The sequence below is a fragment of the Gymnoscopelus braueri genome (genome assembly GCF_963280865.1).
Source record: "Gymnoscopelus braueri genome assembly, chromosome: 5".
Taxonomy (NCBI): Eukaryota; Metazoa; Chordata; class Actinopteri; order Myctophiformes; family Myctophidae; genus Gymnoscopelus; species Gymnoscopelus braueri.
Genome location: NC_137606.1, coordinates 8,219,182 through 8,242,981, shown reverse-complemented (window position 1 = coordinate 8,242,981; position 23,800 = coordinate 8,219,182). Strand labels below are relative to the sequence as shown.

General features: G+C 40.7%; 2 protein-coding genes across 3 annotated transcripts; one reads left to right on the top strand and one right to left on the bottom strand.

Moving 5' to 3' along the window:
• The first annotated feature begins 356 nt into the window (after nt 1-356).
• LOC308086216 (protein NipSnap homolog 2-like) lies at nt 357-12,855 on the top strand. Its single transcript, XM_080429668.1, has 10 exons — nt 357-470; nt 3,628-3,767; nt 3,871-3,916; nt 5,560-5,654; nt 6,011-6,081; nt 7,042-7,182; nt 9,862-9,893; nt 10,394-10,488; nt 11,112-11,195; nt 11,365-12,855. The coding sequence occupies exons 1-10, from the start codon at nt 379-381 to the stop codon at nt 11,427-11,429; spliced, it is 861 nt and encodes a 286-aa protein (XP_080285794.1). The 5' UTR covers nt 357-378; the 3' UTR covers nt 11,430-12,855.
• psph (phosphoserine phosphatase) lies at nt 12,856-21,893 on the bottom strand. 2 transcript variants are annotated; one of them, XM_080429669.1, is made up of 7 exons: nt 21,806-21,844; nt 19,330-19,489; nt 16,458-16,601; nt 15,927-16,061; nt 15,639-15,784; nt 14,670-14,818; nt 12,856-13,426 (listed from the first exon to the last, which is right to left on the bottom strand). In XM_080429669.1, the coding sequence occupies exons 2-7, from the start codon at nt 19,335-19,337 to the stop codon at nt 13,316-13,318; spliced, it is 693 nt and encodes a 230-aa protein (XP_080285795.1). In that variant the 5' UTR covers nt 19,338-19,489; nt 21,806-21,844; the 3' UTR covers nt 12,856-13,315. The 2 variants fall into 2 exon arrangements, with proteins under 2 accessions (XP_080285795.1, XP_080285796.1); XM_080429670.1 differs by lacking the exon at nt 19,330-19,489 and having other exon boundaries at nt 21,806-21,893.
• Between the last annotated feature and the right edge of the window lie 1,907 nt (nt 21,894-23,800).

The window sequence follows — 23,800 nt, the reverse complement described above, 5'->3', positions numbered from 1 at the left end:
TTGAGTACGTGAGGACCCCTATTGAATCAAGCCGAAAGGCTTCTTTGGGCTTTTCATCATTTTTAGTTGACCTTGTATTTTGAACTGTACTACTACTGTACTGTGCTTTTTTCTCTGCAAACTTCTAATTAAAGTATTCAATCAATCAATCAATCAATCAATCACGTGACATACACATTACGAACATGAGTGTACACGGTATTCTACCACCACCTGGTGGCCAGATATAACAACAACAACAAAGCTCTCTCTCTCCTGGCTGCCTTCCTGGGTCATTTTTAGAGACAGTGAAGATGGTATTCTACCACCACCTGGTGGCCAGATGTAACAACAACATATTGTTGTGGCTGCCTTGGGTCATTTTTAGAGACAGTGAAGATGGCGACCCGAGTCCTTCAGAGGATGATCAATGGACCGGCTCTGGTCAGAACCAGGGCCCAGTGGTCAGGACACGTCGTCGTTCTGAACAGGTCTGATACTCATTCACATGCATAGTATATTGTTTAGTCTAAGAGATGTTTGTACAGTTGATGGTTTCATGATTTTTCCTGCAGCTTGTTAGCTTATAGCTGTGTTGTTCTGCTCTGCAGTGGATATGGATGGGACTTAGCCCTGATACATGACTGTCATATCATGACAGTCGTGGATGAACTTCAACCTGGTGTTTGCACTTTCTCTATTTATGGCCCGTACATCTACATAAACTTTCAGATTTCAAATATAAAAAGCTGACTTTATGGCCACGGATGATACAATTATGTACGGGTCCCCAGAAGTACCCATATATTCCGTATTGTTCAATAAAAAGGATTTTAATTCGATTGGTGGCCATTTTCTCCGTATTTCCTCCATTTGCTTTCAACTATGCGACCCTATCGGTTGGGAGGTGTATTGCACTCTGATACATTATAACTCTATGAGAAAATGGCCACCAGTCGTATTGAAATGCTTTTTATTGAATAATACAGAAGATACGGGTACTTTTGAGAGACCGTACATAATTTTAACATCCGTGGCCATGAGGTAAGCACTTTATATTTGAAATTTGAACGTTTATGTAGATGTACGGGCTGTAAATGGAGAAAATGCAAACACCAGGTTGAAGTTCATCCATGATTGTCATGACAGACGACCGTCGTGTATCCATGGCTAGAAAGGGACAGGGCTTTAGCCTCAGCTAGCCACACTGTGACTGTCCTGTCAGGCTGTCCCACAAAGTTAAATGCTTCCAAAATACTACAACGTTTTCGTGGACCTATTATTATTGATTAATTGGTTCGATTTGATTGGTTGCGCTGTGTTGAAGGTCATACCATATATGATATGCTTATAGGACAAAAATAACATAACCAAGATGTTATGGCTGGAAATATTCATTGTTTTTAGACCATTATTCAGGCTCAAGGTCATGATTTTTGTTATTTTCCTCTGGGCTGTATTTAACTTATTTTGTTTTGATGTAGAGGAGGCCACAATTAAGTCAACGTGTTACTGGGACTGGTCATGTCTGATGCTTCTGTTTATTTATTTATTATTGCACTACTATGTGGATGCACCATTGTCTATCTATGCAATTTGCTAAAATATTGTCTTTACTTCCACTGTTATCATTGAAGGGAAACGTGACTATCTTTCTTATTTCTTAATTCTGTAGCCTGTAGATTGTAAGATTGGTGCATGTAACTGTATGTATTCAACATGAACATACAGCTACCCTTGCTATTAACAAGGGACACTGTTTCAGTAATCTTTAGAGCAGGGGTCTTTTCAGGTCAAGGACCCCTTAGCTGAGAGAGAGAGGTAATAATAATAACTTTTCTAGACATGAGTCACAAAGTGCTGCACAAACATAGGACAGAATACACAATAAAAACAAGGTAATGGGTAATAAACAAGTGAAAAATGTAATGAGCTAATACAAATGAAACACAGAATAACCATGAGCAAAAGGTAATGAAAGAAAGAAAAGGTTGTTTACAGGAATGCTTTCTGGAACATGGTTTCTTAAGAGTGATTTAAAAGATGGAATCAGTGAGGCGAATTATCTCGGGTGGAGCATTCCAAAGCCTAGGAGGAGGTCGGACTCGGACGGCTAAGTCCCGATCACCCTTAGTTACAAGGTGCAATTTAGGGACCTTTAGGAGAGCCTGGCCTGACGACCTCAGGCCACAGGGAGACATATATAGGAGGGCATGAGCTCAGAGATGTAACGAGGAGCAAGACCCTTTCGAGAGATGTAGCAGGGACCTCCCCACCCACTACATATTGTATAGAATTGTGTATTTTATTAGTTTGACAGCACTGTCATCAGTGTTGTGTTTCTGTTTTTGTTTGTTTGTTTACACATTATCTTTTCTGTTAATAAGTTGGCTTCGTTTTAATGTGTAGCTATTTTCAGACATTTAACCACTCAAACCCTCAATAATCAGTAAATTTGACCTGTGGCTTGGGTTGCTGTTTTTTTCCCCTCTACATCAAGCCTCTTTGCCGAAAATAGCTGATCTACAAGCTCACTACGGATCGCATCACACAAAGCATTGTGAGCTTATAGATAGGAGATTTTCAAATAGCTGAAGTATATATATCACAGTATGATTGGAAAACCAGTCAGATTGAAAAAGGTGCGCTCGTTTTCACCGTCGTCTGAAGGTGACTTGAGCCACAAGAGGCACCGCCGAGCGAGCTTAGGCGAGCGAGTCGCCGTACCGAGCGTTGCGAAGTCACCTTCAGCCGACTCAGTGGCTTCCGAGTTATGTCCCGATAGGGTCAGAATCGTAACCCCCCCCCCCCCCTCCGCTGCAGGAGATGAACTTGAAGAAAACGAGCGCTCCTTTTTCAATCTGACTGTTTTTTCAATAATACTGTAACATATATACTTAACAAAGTGGTAAATGTATGTTTTGTAATAATAGTAATACATCTACAAAGTACTGTAAGTAGTATTAACTCAAGTTTTCAAATAATTGTAGTGAATTAAAAGCACAGTATTTGCCTCTGAGGTGAATGTTATTATCATGGATTAAAGTTCTCAGTCGCCACGACTGATTTCAGTCATTTGGATTAATTCCATAGCAGTCAGCCTGTCTTCTATGGAAGCATGTTGCGCAGCGAAAACAGCTCTCAATGCATAGCACTGAGCAGACGCATTGAGAGCTTGTAGATCAGCTATTTTCGGTTGTTATTTTAAGATTAGAGCATTTGAAGTGGTGAAACTAGCATGTTCGGAACCATCTTCCATAAAATCATAATAGTCTCCGTCTCTACGATATTTCATAAAAGCATATCTCTGCGGTCGGGCAGAAACCATCTAACTCCAAAAAGTTCATTTTTCAGGAAATGAAAAAACTAAACAAAAAGTGGAGTTAGAAGGTTTTGTTCATTATTGATAAGAACAGCTGAATGGACCTCCAAGCTCACAATGAGGTTGGAGTTCAAAAGGGGGCGGAGTCAGCAAAACCAGCTAATCGTAGCACTGATTTATGAAAAAAAAAAAAAAAGCTGAAAAAGACAGTTAGCTGGTTTCTGCCAGACAGCGACGTTTATACTATGACATGTCCAGTGGAGTGGACTTTTTCAGTGATGAGATTTTATTTTGCTTTAACCATGTATTATTGGTATTACTTGCAGGGGTCTGGCGGTGTCGAGCGTCCGACACAAAGAGGACAACTGGTTCAAGTCACTGTTTGTGAGGAAGGTTGATCCCAGGAAAGACGCACACGCTACCCTGCTGACCAAGAACGAGGAGAGCAACCTGTATAAAATCCAGTGTAAGCGTCACACGCATTCAATTTATACCTACAGTACCTCCTCAAAATCATCTGTCTTAAATAAATGTCATGTCTTTTTTAATCAACTGTATTTTCTTTGCAGTCCATAATGTGAAACCAGAGTGCTTGGATGCATACAACAAACTTAAGTAAGTGTAAGTGCTATTTTGTTATATTAACCAATCTCTTTGTGCTGTAAGCTAATAGTGCAGCAGGCACAGATGTTGAGGTGTGTAACAAACTGTGCTGAGAAGATGTCTACCAGTGTTGCCAACTCTCGTTAGAGAAATTAGCCAACCCACCTCTAAAAACAAGCCAACTCTTGCGAGAGAAATAAGCCAAATGTCACCTCGAAAAACAAGCCAAAACAAGCACAATAATATGGCCATATATTCCTCATAAACAAATATTAGATGCATATATCATTACAATTACTATGTAGGTCTTTAATGATTTATGTTTTGGTTATTTATTATAGCATTACACACATACTTGAGCCAGGGCTTAATAAGTAGAGGAACCAGACCGATTCTGTCACTCAATTTGATTCACACTCCTCCCCAAACCTATGGGGAATAATAGTATAACGTCGATTTTTTTTGGCTTGTTTGATTTGCCAAAGAAGCCACCGCATTTTTAAAGCAAGTAAAAAAAAAACGCAACCCGCGACTCGTAATGTTTTCCCGCAACTCTGAAAAAGAACAAGCCAAAAGTCGTGGCAAATAAGTGGACTTGGCAACACTAATGTCTACAGGTCTATTCCTGTCAGATGTCTGACATAACAGCATGGTGTAGAACACCAACCCCCTCATACTTGACTTGCTGGCATTCTGCCTATACTTAGCAGCTACACCAATACACATACATGTACACACACACACACACACACATAAACTCTGTTCTCTTTGTTTATGATGCCATGTGCAATATGGGCTATTGGGCAAGTGCAATATTGTACCTAGTGGATGGTTCCCCGTGGTCTCCCCTTGTTTTAATATTTCAATATTTCAAGATCTTTTCTTAAGACTTAATGTATGTAGTTAGGATGTTTTTATTTGACAACAGACTGTGATGACTTGCCTATGACGGACTAACAGTTAATTGCATAAAGTTGCTCTATCTGTATCTCTTTGTTGATGCTGCCCATTTGTTGGATGCACTAAACAAAATTTTGTTGTATGTTCCATACAGTGACAATAAAATCTTATCTAACACCAAACTTAGAAACTGGAACTGTACATTTTCATTGCTATGTTATGTTGTTGAGATGTTATAGTAATTCAATTTACATTTACTGGCATGGCCAAGCGACAATATGAACACAATTTGCCCCTGTTCGGGGCATAGGAAGCCGGATTGGGGAAGAGGGTGTTATTTGTCACTGCACGACGTAGCCCTATGGGGCTGGAGAAGTCATAATCCCAAAAGGGCTTAAATTATGAACGAATCTCCCTTAAAATTGCACAATTACAGAGGCTATACAAATAAAGAAAACTTGTAATCAAAGAACAAATCTAGCATCTCTGTCAGGTGGAAACCTGTTACTTTTCAGGATTCAAATTGAAAAGTAGCAGATCTACAAGCTCGAAACGCAGCACGAAGCGATGTGTTTTGCTGCTTTTGTGTGATGCTGTAGTATGATCAAGCAGGGCGCTAATTTACGAAATAAACCCTAAAAGTCTAAGTATGGAGAGGTTTCTGCCCAACAGCAACAATATGACACACACATATGACATGTGTTCACTGAAGTGGTAGGGCTGGCCTAATTGAAAGGGTTTTTGGTCCATCACAGTGAGGAGGTTTTACCATCCATCCATGCTGACAAGTTCTACCCCTGTGAACTGGTGGGAACCTGGAACACCTGGTATGGAGAGCAAGACCAGGCTGGTACGAGAACACACACACACACACACACACACACACACACACACACACACACACACACACACACACACACACACACACACACACACACACACACACACACACACACACACACACACACACACACACACACACACACACACACACACACACACACACACACACACACACACACACACACACACACACACACACACACACGCGCGTGTGTGTGCAGGTCTAATGCTATTAAATGAGACTGTGAATAGGTGAGTAATAATAGGTGAGTCACATAATTGTAACCGGTCAAACTGGCAATGCGCATTGCCAAACAGTTTGCTCTATGCTGCATCTACAGTAATGATCTATTGTTTTTCCAGTCCATTTGTGGCGCTACAGAGGAGGCTACCCAGCTCTCACTGAAGTGATGAACAAGCTCAGGCAGAACAAGGTAAAGATGACTGGATTCTACTTTCAGGGTGGTAAACTGGCACACTGCATAACTACCCAGTGCAGTGTTCTACTCTCTGAGTTCCATGGTGGCACTAAGACAATGTTGCTGACAAGATTACCAAGTATTGTGATCTTAAACCGTCACCGTGGCTGTGGCATTCTTGATGTGGCTGTGTCAGCAATGTTCTTGACAATGTGGAAGTTTGTGGAAATGTCCATCTAGTGCTTTATTTGGAGAACCATGTAGACTGGACAGGCTGACAGAAAATAAAACTAAATTAAATAAATACCAGTGTTCTTTTCATTACAACCATGTCCATTATCTGTACTGACTCCACTGTCGCATTAAACTTCAGAAGAATAAACATTAATGTTACCTCCCTCAAACTTGAAATAATAATAGTAATAATGGATTGTATTTATAATGAATGCACTTTATATTTGTGAAAATCAGTGCTACAATAGGCAGTTGTATAAAATAAAATAAAAGAATCATCACACCATTAAAACACATCTAAGAAACTGAAACAAAACATTTAAAACATGAGGTGAAACCAGTGTACCCAAAAAAAAATGCTTTGTTAAAAAGGTAGGTCTTTCGTCCTCTCTTAAAAGAGTCAACCGACTGTGGTGCTCTCAGGAGGGCGTTCCACAGTTCGGGGGCGGCCGAGCAGAAGGCCCAGTCGCCCATGGTACGAGATCATAGTTTCTCACTCATTTAATGGTAGTAGCACTGTTCCTGCTTTCTCAGTGTAACAGTAGAGAGTGAACGTGAATCTACAGTATAGAACCTATATTATTCTTCATGGCGTGTGTGTGTGTGTGTGTGTGTGTGTGTGTGTGTGTGTGTGTGTGTGTGTGTGTGTGTGTGTGTGTGTGTGTGTGTGTGTGTGTGTGTGTGTGTGTGTGTGTGTGTGTGTGTGTGTGTGTGTGTGTGTGTGTGTGTGTGTGTGGACAGGAGTTCTTGGCGTACAGGAAGGAACGGGGGAAGATGCTGTTGTCTCGTAAGAACCAGCTCCTGCTGGAGTTCAGCTTCTGGAACGAGCCCGTTCCCAGGGAGGGACCCAACATCTACGAGCTCCGCACCTACCAGCTGAGGGTGAGCTCTCTGGAACCGATAAACAAATAGTCTCTGTCGGGTGGAAACCTCATATGTCCAGAACTGTTACTTTTCAGGATTCAAATAAAGAAAATAGCTAAAGTAGAAGATCTTTAAGCTAAAAACGCGTTTCGAGCTTGTAGATCTGCTACTTTTGTGTGACGCTGTAGTATGATCAGGTAGGGCATTAATTTACCAAAAAAGATAAAATATGGAGATAAGAGGTTTCTGCCCGACAGCAACAGTATGTATACAGTGCCAGGTGCAGGGCAGAAGCAAACGTAAAATAAAATAAAAATAAGAGTCCGCACACTGGGTCATGCTCCAAAAATATTAAAATCTATTACACACAAAAGCGTGATGTTTTTAGCCTAGGTGCCTGTTCCGTCACTGGAACCACACACTGCAAGGTCCTCACTGTTCATTTAACTCAAAGACTCAGAGAGTGTAAAAAAGTGACCCGTTAATATTTAGGATTTTGCTGTGAAATGTACAATTTACAGTAGGCATTTAGCAGATGCTCTTATCCAGAGTGACTTACAATAAACAAGGTAAACACATGCATAGAATGCAGAGAGACAGTGTAGTGCCTCAGTAAACTAGGATCCCAGGTAAAACCAGAACCTAGCATCAGTCTAAACTATATACTATCAAAATAATAATCTGTGCATTGAAACTATAGGATACCAGGTAAACAATGAACCTAGCATCTGTTAATAACATGCTATCTAAATTACATTGCGGTCAAGAAAAACAAGCCTTAAGTAACAAGCATTAAGGTCCTTTCACACGGCAAGCGGCCAGCGTGCCTATGTAATTCATTTTCAATGAGAGGCGGGCGATTATTTGGGACGTGCGGAGAAGTTGAGGGGCGGTGAGGCGAGCGGGCGTGGTCCCGTGAAACTTTCGCGCGCGCGCTCGTTTGTGCACGCGCGGGCGGCAAGAGCTGGATTGTGGTGAGCTTTTGTTTTCACCGCGCAGGAGGACAAAACAGCGGTAACGCCCGTGTGAACCGCTTGCCGTGTGTTACGACCTTTAAACACGCTGGCCTAGGACCAGATCTTTAACTGGGTTCAACATGAAATCCCAGTCCAAACCCACTCCACGCCAATGCTTCTACAGCGTTTTTATTCCCCACACCCAGATCCAATTACAACTGTGTTCTTGACGATAACATCATCTCCTGCTACACAATAAAACAAAACAAGCACGTTTTCCTGAATAGCTTTCAATCCAGCTTATGGCTGTGCTGGTGCCATTCTCAGCACCACAAATTCTCCTTATTACGGAGAAAGGACTCTGAGCTACGGTAAAGGTGGTGTCCCCTTCCTTTCCTGTCTATCTATAGCCATCCACAGACAAAAATAAACATGCAACCGGATCCGGCAGGCTACAAAGGAATGATAAACGCTTCAGATTGTGACCTGACCTGGGTTGGGTTGGGTTGAGCTCTGGCATTAAATCACACCTCTCAAGATCCTTTATATCCAGTATGATCCAAAACACAAGGTTAGCTCTCTAGGACAGTGGTTCCCAATGTGGGGTTCTGGGACACCAAGGGGGTCCTTCCATGGTGTTACAGGGGGTCTGCAGCAAAAATTAGGAACAGTTTAATTTCACTAGAAGTGAGCCTGATTATAGAATGTATAAGAATGACTATTCACATCATAGGTTTCACTATCTCCACCTACATTTTAGACAGTCAGATTGGTTATTTTTGATAATAATGTTTACCTATCTAAATAATGTTTACCTATTTTTGCATATTATGACCCAGAATAGGGATGCTAGGGTATTGGTTCTCATAGTGGGGTCCGGGGTCCTTGGGGGGGTACCAGGGGGTCCCCAGCTAAATTAGTTAATATAACATCACCAAAACATTACAGCAAACATTTCTAACTAAAATCTTTGCTTCTGGGGGTCCCTGGCACAAATATGTTGAGATGAGGGTCCGCGGCCATCATCATTTTGGGACATGATGAATGTGGGCCTCTCTCTCTCCCTCTCTCTCTCTCCTCACAGACTGGAGACTGGCTGTGTGTTGTTCTACGCATTAGTGCGCGATTGTGACAGGCTTATAGGGTGAAGTTATGCAGCACATTATCAAAGCCTTGTCCTCATACCTTTACACTGCAAGTCCAGTCAAGTTACCTTTATTTGCTTTGCCCGTTTAACACGCAGTAAACTCAATGTGCTATATCAGTAGTTCATATACACACACACTAACCCGAGAGAGCAGGTAGGTGTTAACCACTTTCAACCTTGCGTCCCTAATTTGGTTTAGAATATATCTGCTATTGTTAAAACAATAGCAGATCTAAAGTACAAGCTCGTACAAAAGTACAAACGTGTCACATATCTCATAGACAAAGTATATAGGGCATAAGTGGTTAAGCCAGCTTTTAAAAGCAGATCTCAGTTCATCAGGAATGTTGTTCCATAGTGAATAAATGCACCGTCACCAGATTTAGATAGATTAGATTTAGTTAGTCTAGGAGGTACAGTTAGGAGACCAGTGCCTGATGGGGGAGGGGGAGGGGAGTCCCTGGTACAAAATATTTTTAGATGGGGGGTCTCCGCAGCCAAGTACGTATTAATTTGGGGGTCCTTGACATGAAAATGATACAGAACTTTATAACATATTTTAATACCTCTTTTGTTGTGCTTTCATCTTTGCAGCCAGGAACCATGATCGAGTGGGGTAATTACTGGTAAGGTTTGAACACATCACACATCTGTACTTACTGTGCAGACATCATTAATAAGGCATATTCCACAGAGAGGATCTATTTTCATATTGTAGTGTCATAGGTTACCACTGAACCTAGACAATCTACTGTACCATAATTACCTTGTTCACATTACATATTTCAAACCATAAATGTTGTCAAACGCTTTTTTGGGGTATATGAATATAGGTTGCATCGTGAGAAACTCCCTACAGTAACGTTATAACATCAGTAACAGGGGCCCCCCATCTCTCCAGCTCTTTAGTAAACAGAAAATACATTTTCAGGTCGGGATAACATGGGATGTCCCCATCAGGTCAAAACTGACCTGAAGAAGAATCCATTACGGACCGAAACTCAAATAAAGTTCAAATAAAATTGCTCTTTTTACCATGCAGTTGGAGTGCAGGCTCTAGTTGTGTTTAACTGAGCTTTAGTTTGGTTGTCCAGTGTGGTGACAGTGTGGATGTTGTGCTCCACAGGGCCAGAGCCATCGGCTACCGACAGCACAACAGTGAGGCAGTGGGAGGCTTTTTCTCCCAGATAGGGAACCTCTACATGGTCCACCACCTCTGGGGTAAGAACAGATTTACACAGTGAAACACATTCATACCCTCACCCATACATGTCGGATGTCTAACTACTTCTCCAAAGTGAGTGACACCCACAGCCACAACACTAGAGGGAGCGACCATGATCTTGTTCCACCCAAATTTAGGACAAACATGGGATCATTCTCATTGCATTCTTCTATTTCTACTGCTCTGCCACCAAAATGTGGAATGCCCGACACCATCCATTAAAAGATGTGAAACACTGGTTTCTTTCAGAATTGGCCTACACAAAAGTACATATAGTGTTTGTATTTGTTGATGACATGTATTAGTGTTAATTGTGTATGCTGTTGATGAATTGAATACATAGGACCACAATGGGAACAAGTCCCCAGGATTTTTTTGTGTTATCCTTTTAGCTTTAATGTCTGACTGTACCACGTGCTGTTTACATTTCTGACTAATAAAGTATTCAATCAATCCATCGACCTCCATGAATCTATACACGTCTTTGCAGTGTCATACAGTGATATGTTCATTAATAAATCTATACACATCTTTGCAGTGTCATACAGTGATATGTTCATTAATAATATCTATACACATCTTTGCAGTGTCATACAGTGTGATCTGTCTTTCATTTCAGCTTACAAAGATCTCCAATCCAGAGAAAACACGAGGAACGCAGCGTGGCAGCAGGAGGGCTGGGATGAGGCAGTGTATTACACAGGTGAGTAATCACACCGCCTTTAACAGAAAAATAGCCTCTTTATGTACGAAGTACAGATGAAGCTGTGGATTGCCAATGACATGTGTTCCTTTAACAGAGTATTGAGTATTTATCATGATTATCACCATTCATTATTAAACCCCCATGGTTTCTTGTATCTTTTCTCCAGTTCCTCTCATCCAACACATGGACTGCAGGGTCATGATCCCAACCAAGGCCTCCCCGCTACAGTAAAGCGGGGGTTATCCAAGCCCCTTTGAATTGTCACCATCCATTCAGAACGTCACTGCCGTGGGCCTCAACAATATCCTGTCAGTTTCCAACCAGCCCTCCCTCTTCTTCTCGCTCTCTCTCTTTGTTCTGTCCTTTTACTCTTTTCTGCTTTTTGTCTAATTTTGAAAAAAACTGGTAATAATAGGGTGTCCAGAATTATCTCGGAGACACAGGAGACAATGAAACACGCAGTCCATTTGTTTCTGTTGTTAAAGAGAAAACATGATGATGGGGGAAACTCGTTACCATTGTGAGCGCACAAGTGGAAGAATGAGCGATCTGAGATAACAACTATTCCCCCTTAAGGAAGCCTAGTTTATACTACATGGCACAAGGGTGTCGCTTGGCAAAAAAGAACAGATCTACAAGGTAACACCGCCGTACTATGGAGTATAAACTACGCTTGACAGATGTTGGGTGAAGGTCTGATGACACTTTGTACAGAGAGCCAAATGACCGCTCGAGCCCGAGTTAAGACTTAGTTACACGTGGGTGTCGCGCACCGACGCATCGCAGCGTGAAATGTTTTGAGCTTATAGTTCAGCTATTTTCGGTGTGCGGATACCGGCGCGTAATTAAGTATAAATGAAGGAATTGGAAGGGAGAGCTTATTTAGGATATAATACCTGTGTGAAAATGCAATAAGGGGTAAATTTAAATAGAGGCATCTATGGAAAGACATGAGTTACTACTACTTGTACTCAAATATATACAAAAACTATTTATTTATTTATTTAATGTAAATATTTCACATTTATTACATAATTTATGATAGGAATAATGCAAAGTGCACTTTGAAATACGATGTCATCAAAGTCTTTGCACAGTCAAGTGCTCAAGAGAAAGCCAATGGAAAATGGACTTATTTACCGGACTATATTATTATTTATTATTCTTCACTGGACACTATATTCTCTGAATGGAACATATTAGCAGATTTGACATGGATGATACAAATCAAACCCTCAGAATAACATAGAGGTGTATTTTATGTATTTCCCATTGCGTCTTGTGGCGTTTTTTGTTTACCGTAAGGTTTTCCCCCCGTCTTGATATGCAAAGCACTTGATGTTTTTATCTTGTACTGTGCTGGTGGGCTTCTTGAAAAGATTAAATGCTCAGCCCTTTAAAATAAAACATGTTTTTAGTATACAGCAGGGCATTAAAAACATGAACCATTGTAAAGTTTGATAACACTGGTCTCTACCACCTCTGGTGAACCAACGTGCATACAGTGCATCTATATCTCAGAAGACATGGTTTCAGATTAGTGTTACCAAACAATGCATGCTTATCTTCTGTTTGTCAGTTCACAAGGGAACAAGTCAACACAGGGGGGGTTGGCAAAAACATGCCAACAACTCAAATAAACAAACTCAAAACAACAGTGTGTCTCTTTCTGTTTTAATGTGCCAACATGATTTAAATCATTACAAAGACACAATTTTATAGTTATTAGTTGTCCATATTCCATGGCAAAATTAAAAAATCTATACATTTCAATAAAACGTGTCTTCTTTGCTCATACAGGAGTTGTACTAACTTCACTAATAAAAGCAATGCCATGAAAAGTGCAAAGACACCGATATGTCTCCATAAAGACAATATTTGTTATACTTTATTATCTTTATTTTAGTACTCTACAGTATAAAAATCAAGTGGGCGACAAAGCCAAGGTAAAAATTGGTCAAAAGAGGTAAAAAAAAATCGACTCACTATTGTAGTGTAAACTCTTTTCATTCATTATAAAAACCTACTGACCGGATGGGTCTAAGAACAGTAGCTGATATAAATGCATGGAAGGCACGCCTCCACTCCACCAGGAGGTTTTAACATTAGTCATGTTGTTAGATCTTCTCCAGCTCCTTTAGCAGCTCTCCAAAACTAGTGACGTACCATGAACTCCTCTCCTTCACCTGGGACCTGGTGACGTTTCCACCGAATCCAATGAAAGCGCTCTGAAACGTAGATTGATACAATACAATCACCCAGTATCACGACATATCGTTTTCGTAAATTAATGCCCTACTTGACCGTACCAAAGCGTCACACAAAAATAGCAGATCAACAAGCTTGAAACACAGCGCTAAGCGATGCGTTTCGAGCTTGTAGATCTGCTACTTTTGCTATTTTTGAATTTGAAAACTGAAAAGTAACAGTTTTGGACATATGAGGTTTCCACCCGACAGAGACGATAATAGTAGTTACGTCTTATGCTGTATTCACACTAGCGGCGACAAAAGCTACAAAACGAGCATGGCCAGATACACTGCTGTCGAGTTGCCGTTGGAAGTGTTGCTCAAGCCACACTGTGTAAATGCAAAGGCTAGGGTTAAATAACACTGGCTATTACACGGCTTGGTTGAATGCTTGATTATGATTCACTGAATGAATCAGTCTGTTATTTTTTTATAATGACTGCTGAACCCATAACAGACCGCTGTCTAATCAAAGACAATCAATCTGCGTTGCTTGATTATAGCCGTATCCAACATTGCAGCCATGTAAACAAACACACAATGTCATTTACAGCTAAACATTACACTCAAGAATGTTTTTGAAAACATTCGAAGTGAGAAATAGACAATGCAGTAACAGAATATTGATTCTATTTTATCAACACTTTGCGTTGTTTTCCGAGCCGACCACGTTGCACTGGACGCACCCTTCAGAGTTATAAACATTCACCCTGTCAGGGTTTATTTCTCAATAATGACCAGCTCTCCATTGATTATCCCTTGCTTATTTAACTGGTTAATGGGTTAAGAATGAGTTTTTCCTTTCTCGAAGTTTGTAGCTTGTTGCTTTGTCGCTGCCAATGTGAACAATTTTAACTCTTAAACTGACAGGGTTTTTCAAAAATAGTTTGCCACCTCTGCCAGCATGTTTCCAGGTAAAACATAGGAAACATGTTATTTTTTTCTCTGTTTATTTTTTAACATTGAAGTGAATGGAGCAGCAACTTTTTGGAAAATGTTATCTCCTGGTTCTTTGTGAAGAACAGAAAAAAATAATTAACGTTTTTGGCAGTATAAGAGTTAAACAAACTTCCACCTGGAATGTAAGGATAAACACACGAAAAGGAATGTAAAAAGAACTAATCATATAGACCTCTAACTCTCTTATAGCCAAATTAATCGACAAATGTCTCAATGGAATTGCTTAGGAAAATAAGACGTCATGCAGAGAGAGATTCCTTACAGCAGGAGGACAGGCTTCCAGGTCCGTGGCTCCGTCTCCGATCATGACGACGGTCTTGAAGCCGTACTGCTCCTTCAGCATACTGATGACCTTGCCTTTGCCACCGCTCTCCGCTGTGGGCTGAGTCTCATCAAAACCAGCGTACTCACCTAAACAAGTCAACAAGTCAGTGTCGCAATAAATTTCAACTCCATCGAAAATCGGCGATCGAAAATCGGCGAAAGTTGCCATTTTCAAGATGTTTTGGCCATTATCTCTGGAACGGAAGGTCCAATCTGCTCAGTTCAAAGATTTTCTGGTTATTTGGGTTTTTTAGGGGAGGCGAGATCTTAGTTGGGCAGGCAACCGCCTGCCCTGCCTCTACAGTGGGTACGCCACTGCAACAAGTTGCACCAAAAATACTGAAAGGACCATTTATTTGGATGAGGAACTAAAACAGTAGCTGAAAAGAGCGCTCAAACAGAAAGCGCATGAACATTGGTGGAGATGATAGAAAGTGCATGAACATTGGGGGAGATGATTTGCTGAGTTGTTTCAAACTTTTGACAATTAGTCCTAACTTAAAATTAAAAGGAGAGCTCAGTTCTTCAAAGCTGTTGGTTTAAAGTCTGTGTCATACCAAGCCGACAGCAGGACATCAGGATGTCAGTATCTGTCCGAACATCGATCGTAGAATGTGAATTTTAGAAATTGTCAAACCAGAAACAGGATCGTGTCAAAGGTTGTGTCCAACCTAGGCACATGATCTAAATGTCTCAATAGAAGAGCAGCTAGACAAAACATAATTTTATATTTTCATTCACACACACACAAAGCAAAAACATAATAGAGCTTTACGTTTAAACAATCTTTTACTCTGATCATCTGTAATATTCCACAACTCTCTTAAACCTAATTTATGCTTTGTCGTATGACGATGTTGTTTGGCACAAAGAAATAGCCAGGTCTGGTAAGGTACCACACACTCACCATTGAAGTAGAACTTGAGGCGGTTGGCGTACACGTGGTGGAGAGGAATGTTGAGCTGAGACGCCACGTGTTCCACGATGCAACGGAAGCCCCCCGAGATGAGAAACACCTTCACATTGCGTTGGTGCAGGTCATCCACCAGCTCCCTGGACAAACCACAAGAAGTGCCACGCTACATGTTAGCCTTTTTATCAGAGACCGACATACGTTTTTCAGAAAACTGTTAGGATTTAGAAGACATTTTTTTAAATCGGCCTCAGGTTAATGGGTTCAAGTGCACACACTTACTTAATACCTGGAGTCAGCTGTGGCGGGTGGTCCGTTATCAGTTTGTTCACCTGTTCTCTGGAGCATCGGATGATGGAGAGACGCTCTATCAGAGCCGTCTTGAACGTCACAGAGCCCCCCATGGCCTTACGAGTCCTGACATGTAGCAATAAGAGGATTCACGTTCAGTTGTTCCACAGTGCAGAGGAATGCCAATCATAGTTATAATATATCTAGAGGGTGGACTGCCCCGCCCCCCACCTATTCATTTCCATGAAAGTTACTCAGAAGCGCATCAAGTACCCGGAAGTACCTCTACTTCAGACGATAGAAGCATGCGCAGTAGAGTCCCAAATGAGACACATGCTAAAATAGTGAAAATAGCTGATCTACAAGATTGTATAGTGGCTAATTTCAAAATGTTTGAAACTTTTTGCCTACAATGACATGCCCAAGATTAAATTTGTAATTCTTTATAATAACTTAAATTGATAGTTCGATTAACTGTTGCACCCCTATTATATACACAATACTGTACACAACTACACATACATCTCTGTGACTGCATCTCCCACGCCACAGAATTTGGCGAGTTCATCAATGCCCTCTTCTTTGATGACTGTGCTGTCCACATCGAAGCAAACCGCCTCCGCTCTCCGGAATATCTCCTTTGTTTGCGATAAAGATGTCATATTACTGGGGAAAAGAAAGAAGGAGATGGTAGAGACAGAATGAGACAATGATAAATTGTTGTTCTGAATTTTAACTGTATCCATTACAGTGATGCCTGAAAAGCTTTTAACTATTAAACCCTGACCTGTACTTTGCCCGTCCTTTTTTCCCCATCTACACCAAATCTCTTAAATTACATTTTCCTATCTACAAGCTCACACACGCGAGCTGCATTGCAACACGTGATCTTATAGCTATTTTCACAGAACGTTTGATCAACAGGCAAGCAGTGTTAACCTGGCTCTACCAGATCCAAGAAGCTTGCTTCACAGCTTACTTGGGGAACCTGGTTACTCAATACCACCCACATCTGGCAGAGTCAGGTTAAAGCAGTGTGCCACTGACTGCAAGTGAGTCTGAGGACCAAATCTAATCCTGTTCATTAAACCTCAGCTGACACACGTTTAGATCACGAGCACAGGTTATGTGGTAACATGCAGTCTGTCATTTCATTCTCATTTTGTTGGAGCCCAGTCAATTTGTGGCAGAATGTGCTGTGTACAGTATAACACGTGGGACAAATGAATGAACCTTGAAAATCTTTGGATGCTCTCATGCACCAGTGTTTATATGAAATGGTTTCTCCTATTTGTGTCTTATCCATTTGTATATATTTTTTCTTTTGCTCCGTTTTGCTCTGTTTGCAGTGTGATCTTTGGTGCCAAGTACATTGCAGTGTGGCCTTTTGAATTGTGTGATTCACAGATATAATTATCCCCTTCTGTAAGCCTGCAACAAAGAAGCCAGCTGAGCCTGTGTCCAGTCATCAGTGGAAGTACACACCCAGCCTACAGCACTTCACCAGGGCCGAGAAGGAGAATCAGTTGGAGGTCACCCTGGGATCTGAACCAACTCTGTGATTCCCTTGCCTCTATATCGTTGGCTTCGGTGCGTGTGTCATCCTGGTGATGTCAATGCAAGACAGTCACATCCATATATGGAGTCCCAATATTCCCAAAGATGGATGCCATGATGTCGGACTGAGATATGTCAGTTAGCTCCATATATGGAGTACCAAGAATTCAGTGACATGGTCGGACACAGTAGGTCACTGTTTCTCAAACAGTGGGTCGGGACCCATTTGTGGCTCGCAGATCAATTTTCGAGGGTCGCGACTCAAGTTAATATCCCTTTATTTTTCTGTTTCCTAAATGTTGTCATTATTTTCCACAGAAAATCACAAATTCATGAGTTGAAAACAAATTCAATTTTTTTTTTAAATAATCAAAGAAATTCCCAAGATCAGAAAATAAATATTTAATAAATAGTGAAAATAGCAGATCTGCAAGCGCGCAACACGATGCGTTGGGAGCTTGTAGATCTGCTATTTCACTAGTTTGGGTCCCGGGCAAACATGATTTCTCTTTTGGGTCTTGAGGAACCACTGCAGTAGGTACAGTAGGTGGTGGTAGGCTGACGGTGGGTTCACAGGGGGAGGTGTTGATGGGTCGTTAATTGTGGGTATTTTGATAATATCTTACTGATCCACTCTCATCTTGTGTAAGCATACAGCTATAGTTGTGGTCATGGTCACTGCTTTATCAGGACACTGTATGCCCATTGGGTAAACAGTGTCCTGGTAAAGCAGTGACCATGCATTCAATTCAATCTTTATTTCAGACTCGGGGTCCATATCACAAACAGAATGACAAAAAACACAAAGATAAATATAATTAAAAAAGCAAAAAAACAAACAAAAGAAAAACATAAAATCAGAGCAACTACAGCTGCTCACAGTCTGTAGAGGCTGTTGCGCCAATGTCTCCAAATCATGGAAGAGAACCGAGTAGAACTCTTCACAGGGTTAATTAAAATCTTAATAACTTGATTGTCAGACTCTTCAAGACGACATATGAATTTGTACATTACATTTCTTAAAAGGGCTCGACATGTAGGTACCCCCAAGTTAAAGGGCAAGACCACTTTGGTAGAGGTTTGGGTTGTGTAGTTACCTTGCCATGATGTAACTCTAATGGTGGACAAGAAATCAAAAATAATTGTTCCGTTGTTTAGAAATTCAAAATATTCTCCTCATTGACTTACATTATACGTTCAAACAGCTCTCAAAGTCACTCTTTTAGCATGTAAACGAACACAAACAAAGTTGATTCAGTACAATATAGAGCATCACCAAACCCAGTACTGTTTGTTTTTTTAATAAAAATGTTAACTTCCTGTTGATTTTGCTATTTTTATTAAGAAGAAAACCCGGACTGGATCCACGGATCCGGATCCAGATCTTCAAATAGTAAAATCAACAGGAAGTTGACATTTTTATTAAAAAAACAAACAGTACTGGGTTTGGTGATGTTCTATATTGTCAGAATCAGCTTTGTTTGTGTTTGTTTATGTGCTAAAAGAGTGACTTTGAGAGCTGTTTCACCGTACAATGTAAGTCAATGAGGAGCATATTTTGAATTATCAATTTCTAAACAATGGAGCAATTATTTTAGATTTCTAGTCCACCTTTGGAGTTACATCATGGCAAGGTAACTAAACAACCCAAACCTCTACCAAAGTGGTCTTGCCCTTTAACAAACAGCTGGCTGGCACTGTGCCATCATGGTACCCTCACCAGCAACCGTAAAGCATCATTGTATGCAACTTTTAGTTTTTGCATGCTGCTAGCCTTGTAGTTACTCCACAGGTGAGCAGTATACAACGGTGTACAGAAAGCTTTAAAAAGTGATACCTTGACATCTGCAGAGCATTTGTGAAATTTCCGCATTAGTATGTCTGCCTGGGCATACAGTTTGCAGCGTTGTCTATGGATGTCTTTGTCATCTGTGAGATCATCAGAGATACAGTGACCAAGGTCCTTAATCTCACTGCACACAAGAAGAATGTTGCTACTGAGAATAAAATGAGGGAATAATGATGTCAATGATACGAGATGCAACTGTTGAAGTAAACAACTACAACTCAGACTCAGATAGTAAACATTGTTTGTGTAGATCTGCCATTTTCACTACTTTTGTGCGACTCTCGTCTCTTGTATGATGAAGTAGGGCATTCATTTACAGGAAAAAAACAAATAAAGTCTAAATTATTCAAACATTTGAAAATTTTCATTTGCTTCATAAATAGCAGATAAACAAGTCACCACTTTGAGAACCAATGGGGTCAACGATTACTATTAACTCATGAAAAGCCCTTCTGACATGCAGGGTTCCTCAGCCCTGGTCCTGGTTGCATCATGTGCCAATAAATGTGCACTTAAAAGAGCTACACACAGTGTGTGCGGAGCTCCTTTGTTTATTCTGCTCAGCCCTGTAGGCAAGTTGCAAAGTAGACCACGTTACACAGTCAATAGGTCATATTGTTTATCCTTGCAAATGCATGCATTGCAAAAAAACTGTTTGCAGGCATTCAAACTTTTATTTTGCATTGTACACACTACACAGTGGTCTCCCTCCTAATTCTTTTGCATTGGATTTTTGCCTCCTTGGGAACCCTAGGACTCTCAATATTTTTGCATTGGAAATGTTTTGAGAGAAAAACTTAATTAGATGACTTGAAAGTTTTTTGTATAAGGTGCAATATTTGCAATGTTTGATGTTGTCCCCCTATATCTTGTACATTACAGTCTACATAACATTGAATCCTATAGAATAGGATCTTTTACATTACAACACAGACACAACGTCACACTGGTTGCAAGCGTCATACTGCACAAGCGTCAAACCTAGCTGTAGTATACAACCCTCGTAGACGTATTTATGATTCTGACGTCTTGACGTCAGAATCATAAATACGTCTACGAGGGTTGTATACTACAGCTACGTCAAACCCATTCTGTCAGGTCTCGCCAACACACAAGAGGGGGTTGTGGTGTGCTGAAACCAGCGCACCCCGAAACAACAGGTTGAGAATTGAATTGCATGAAACAATCACCTGTGCATCCAGTCTCAATGTTGGTAAACAAATAATTGGTCTATAGGACAGAGGTTGTCAACCAGGGGCTTGTGAACCCCCTAGGGGTACTTGCTGGTACTGCAGGGGGTTCACAAAAGTGTGGGCAAAATAATATAAAAAAATAAAAAAATGTATTCTGTACATACACCGTAGAATGTCAATAAAGTTTGAGACTGAGACTAAAGTGAGTCTGAGAGTTTGTAATTGTTCACTGCATGTGTAGCCTACCCTTTTACATGTGTATTCCTATTTAGCAAAGCATTTAAATCACAGGGGGTACTTCAGTTGAACCTTTGAAGAAGGAGGGGTTCAGTGTTCAGAAAAGGTTGAGAACCCCTGCTATAAGATATGGATCTTGTGCATAACAGAACATCGGATCACATAGATCTAGTACATAACAGAACATTGGATCATCATACAGGATCTTGTACAGAACACACTGGACAGGGGTCTTCAACAGGGAATTATCCTCAGAGTAACTACTACTTACATTAACCACTTAACCCTAGCATCCCATTCTGAGGAGAACTTTAGCCAAAAATAGCAGATCTACAAGCTCACTGTGAGCTTGGTGTAGAGGGAAACAAGAGCAGACTAAGTACAGAATGAAAGGTCACGGTTACTAAGTAGTGAAGGATTAAGTGGTTAAATGTCTGAAAACACACAGAAACATGAATCCAACTTTACACTGATGATAGTTATGAAGCCATCTATGAGATCTAGGGAAAAGTTTAAACTTTTCAACATAATTGTATACAATATGTAGTGGGGGTCCCTGCTTCATCTCTCTCTCAGCTAAGGGGTCCGTCCAATTGGTCTGAACAACGTTGAAGACCCCTGCTATAGGATGCTGGCTCCATCCATCTGCTCACTGAATGGACAGAATCTGCAGGCGTTGCGTCACCCCATGCACTGAACTGACTGCACAGCAGGCTGGCATTCATGGAACGAGGCTTAAACCAACCCAAAAGAAAAGACAAAGTCGATGCCATGTTTGTTCTGGTTCAGCACCAGCAGCGACCCGTGTGTCTATGGTTTCTACACATTAACACAAATAACAACAACACTACTTCAATGTAATGATATTTAAACAAACAACAACTATATTAACTGATGCTACAACTAGGCTTCAGAGAGTAGAGATTACCTGTTGTTTCTGCCTGTTATAAAACACACTGTCTTCAGCTGTAACTAGGCAACTGAGCCAACATACAAAACAACATATAAACGTAAATAAACAGTAGATAACTTACTGATATGTGTTTGATTAGCAGCGTCTCAGCATTAAACATTAACAGCTCCTCCAGATCTAGACGTTCTGCAACTGCATGCATACGATTCTCAGATGAGGAGGAGGAGCCTGGATGTGACGAGCCCGACAAGCCAATCAGCCTCAAGCCGGCGAGTGGACCCGCCCCCCATGTCACTGGCCACGTTCCAGTCCTTCAGAATGCCTTCGGAACACCTTCACTGACAGTGGTGGAAAAAGTACTCACATTTTTCACTCAAGTAAAAGTATCAATACAGCAATGTAGAAATACTCTGTTACAAGTAAAACACTGGAATTCAAAATGTACTTGAGTAAAAGTAAAAATTGGTATCATAATGTACTTAAAGTACCAAAAGAAAAAGTACTCATTATGCAGAATGTCCCCATTTCACAAGTCTTCAAATGTATAAAATCAAATATACAAATCTTTTGAAAATAGCAGATCTAACAAGCTCACAATGTATCGCTTGTAGATCGGGTATTTTCAAATGGTATACAGAGCTGAAGTGGTTAATGTATTTGTAATAATAATCTAAATGTACTTAGTTACTTTACACCATTGGTAAATGATGGTATGATAAAGAACAGGAAACTGTATAGACCTCACCTACCTGAAGATATAACATTACTGGAAATCTCCTTTTGTATAAATATCATAACATAATAGTTATTGCCTGCCCCTGGCTGTGCCTTGCTTATTATTATTAATATATTTTTTTAAACGCTTCACCAAAAAAAATTATGTAATTTAATTTTATATATTTTAATTGCAAATGCAAATGCGATGTTTGCATTGTCAGCAATGTTGTTAATGTCCCCTCCCATTCTTGATTTGTATTTTTAGCCAGCCAGCTTATTTGTAATGTCAATATTGTTTTATTTGAAAGATAGAAAAACAGCACACCACTTGTCTCTAGGATCTGAAATTAACAAAATGCAACAAATTTTATCTATGCAACAAAAACAATTACGCATATAAAAATGTGCCTGTCAACGGCAACAAGAGAGCAGCGCAGCGTTGGAACGTCGCCAATGGGGCAGAGCCAATCAGAGCACAGCGCACACACCACCGTCGTCCAATCAGCCTCGCAGCAAGGTGCGCTGGTCCCGCCCCTCCACACAGGGCAACGTTACAGGACGTAGAGACACCACCGAGCCGTGATGTGATGCCAAAACCTCATCATTTTAAATGGCAATAATAATAATCCCTGCGAAGATGAGCGATAACATGATGCATCCCATGCATTCTGATGCATTCAGAACCGGGCTGTTAGTGGCTGAGATGCTGCTCGGGGGTCTTCTTCAGGAGGAAGATCACAGATGAAACCAACCTGGGACCAGAAGGAACAATGAGGCTCCATCCATAGGGCTCCATCACCATCACCATCATCCTCCCCCTCCCTTCCAGCAGCTGCAGGGATGCGGTAGGTAGGTAAATGAATGAATGAATTTATTTGGTGATAAAAGTAAGCAAGCTGCGTGGCAGCGTGGGGAGTGGTTGGTTGATGGTTGATGCAGGTGTTTTCAAACCAATTTCCTCATACAGGCCTGGTACCAGTGGTAACCAAAGATGGCAATTTATTGATTGATTGATTGATTGATTGATTGATTGATTGATTGATTGATTGATTGATTGAACAAAAGATTGATTGCATAAATTTCCATTTGGACAATATTGTTAACCCCCCCTCTCTCTCTCTCTCTCTCTCTCTCTCTCTCTCTCTCTCTCTCTCTCTCTCTCTCTCTCTCTCTCTCTCTCTCTTTCTCTCTCTCTCAGTTCAGAATGCAATTAAAGTCATTCCCCATGGTGATTTGTATAATGCTGACTCATGTGTATTGCTTAAATCTGTTACTCAGCAGTTGTTTGCACAATCAAACAACACACTTAAGTGTATATGGATGTGTGATGTCAGCTGTTTTACCTGATGCCCCGATGCACTTGAGAGAAATACTGTATATACAGTTAAGCAATATTAAC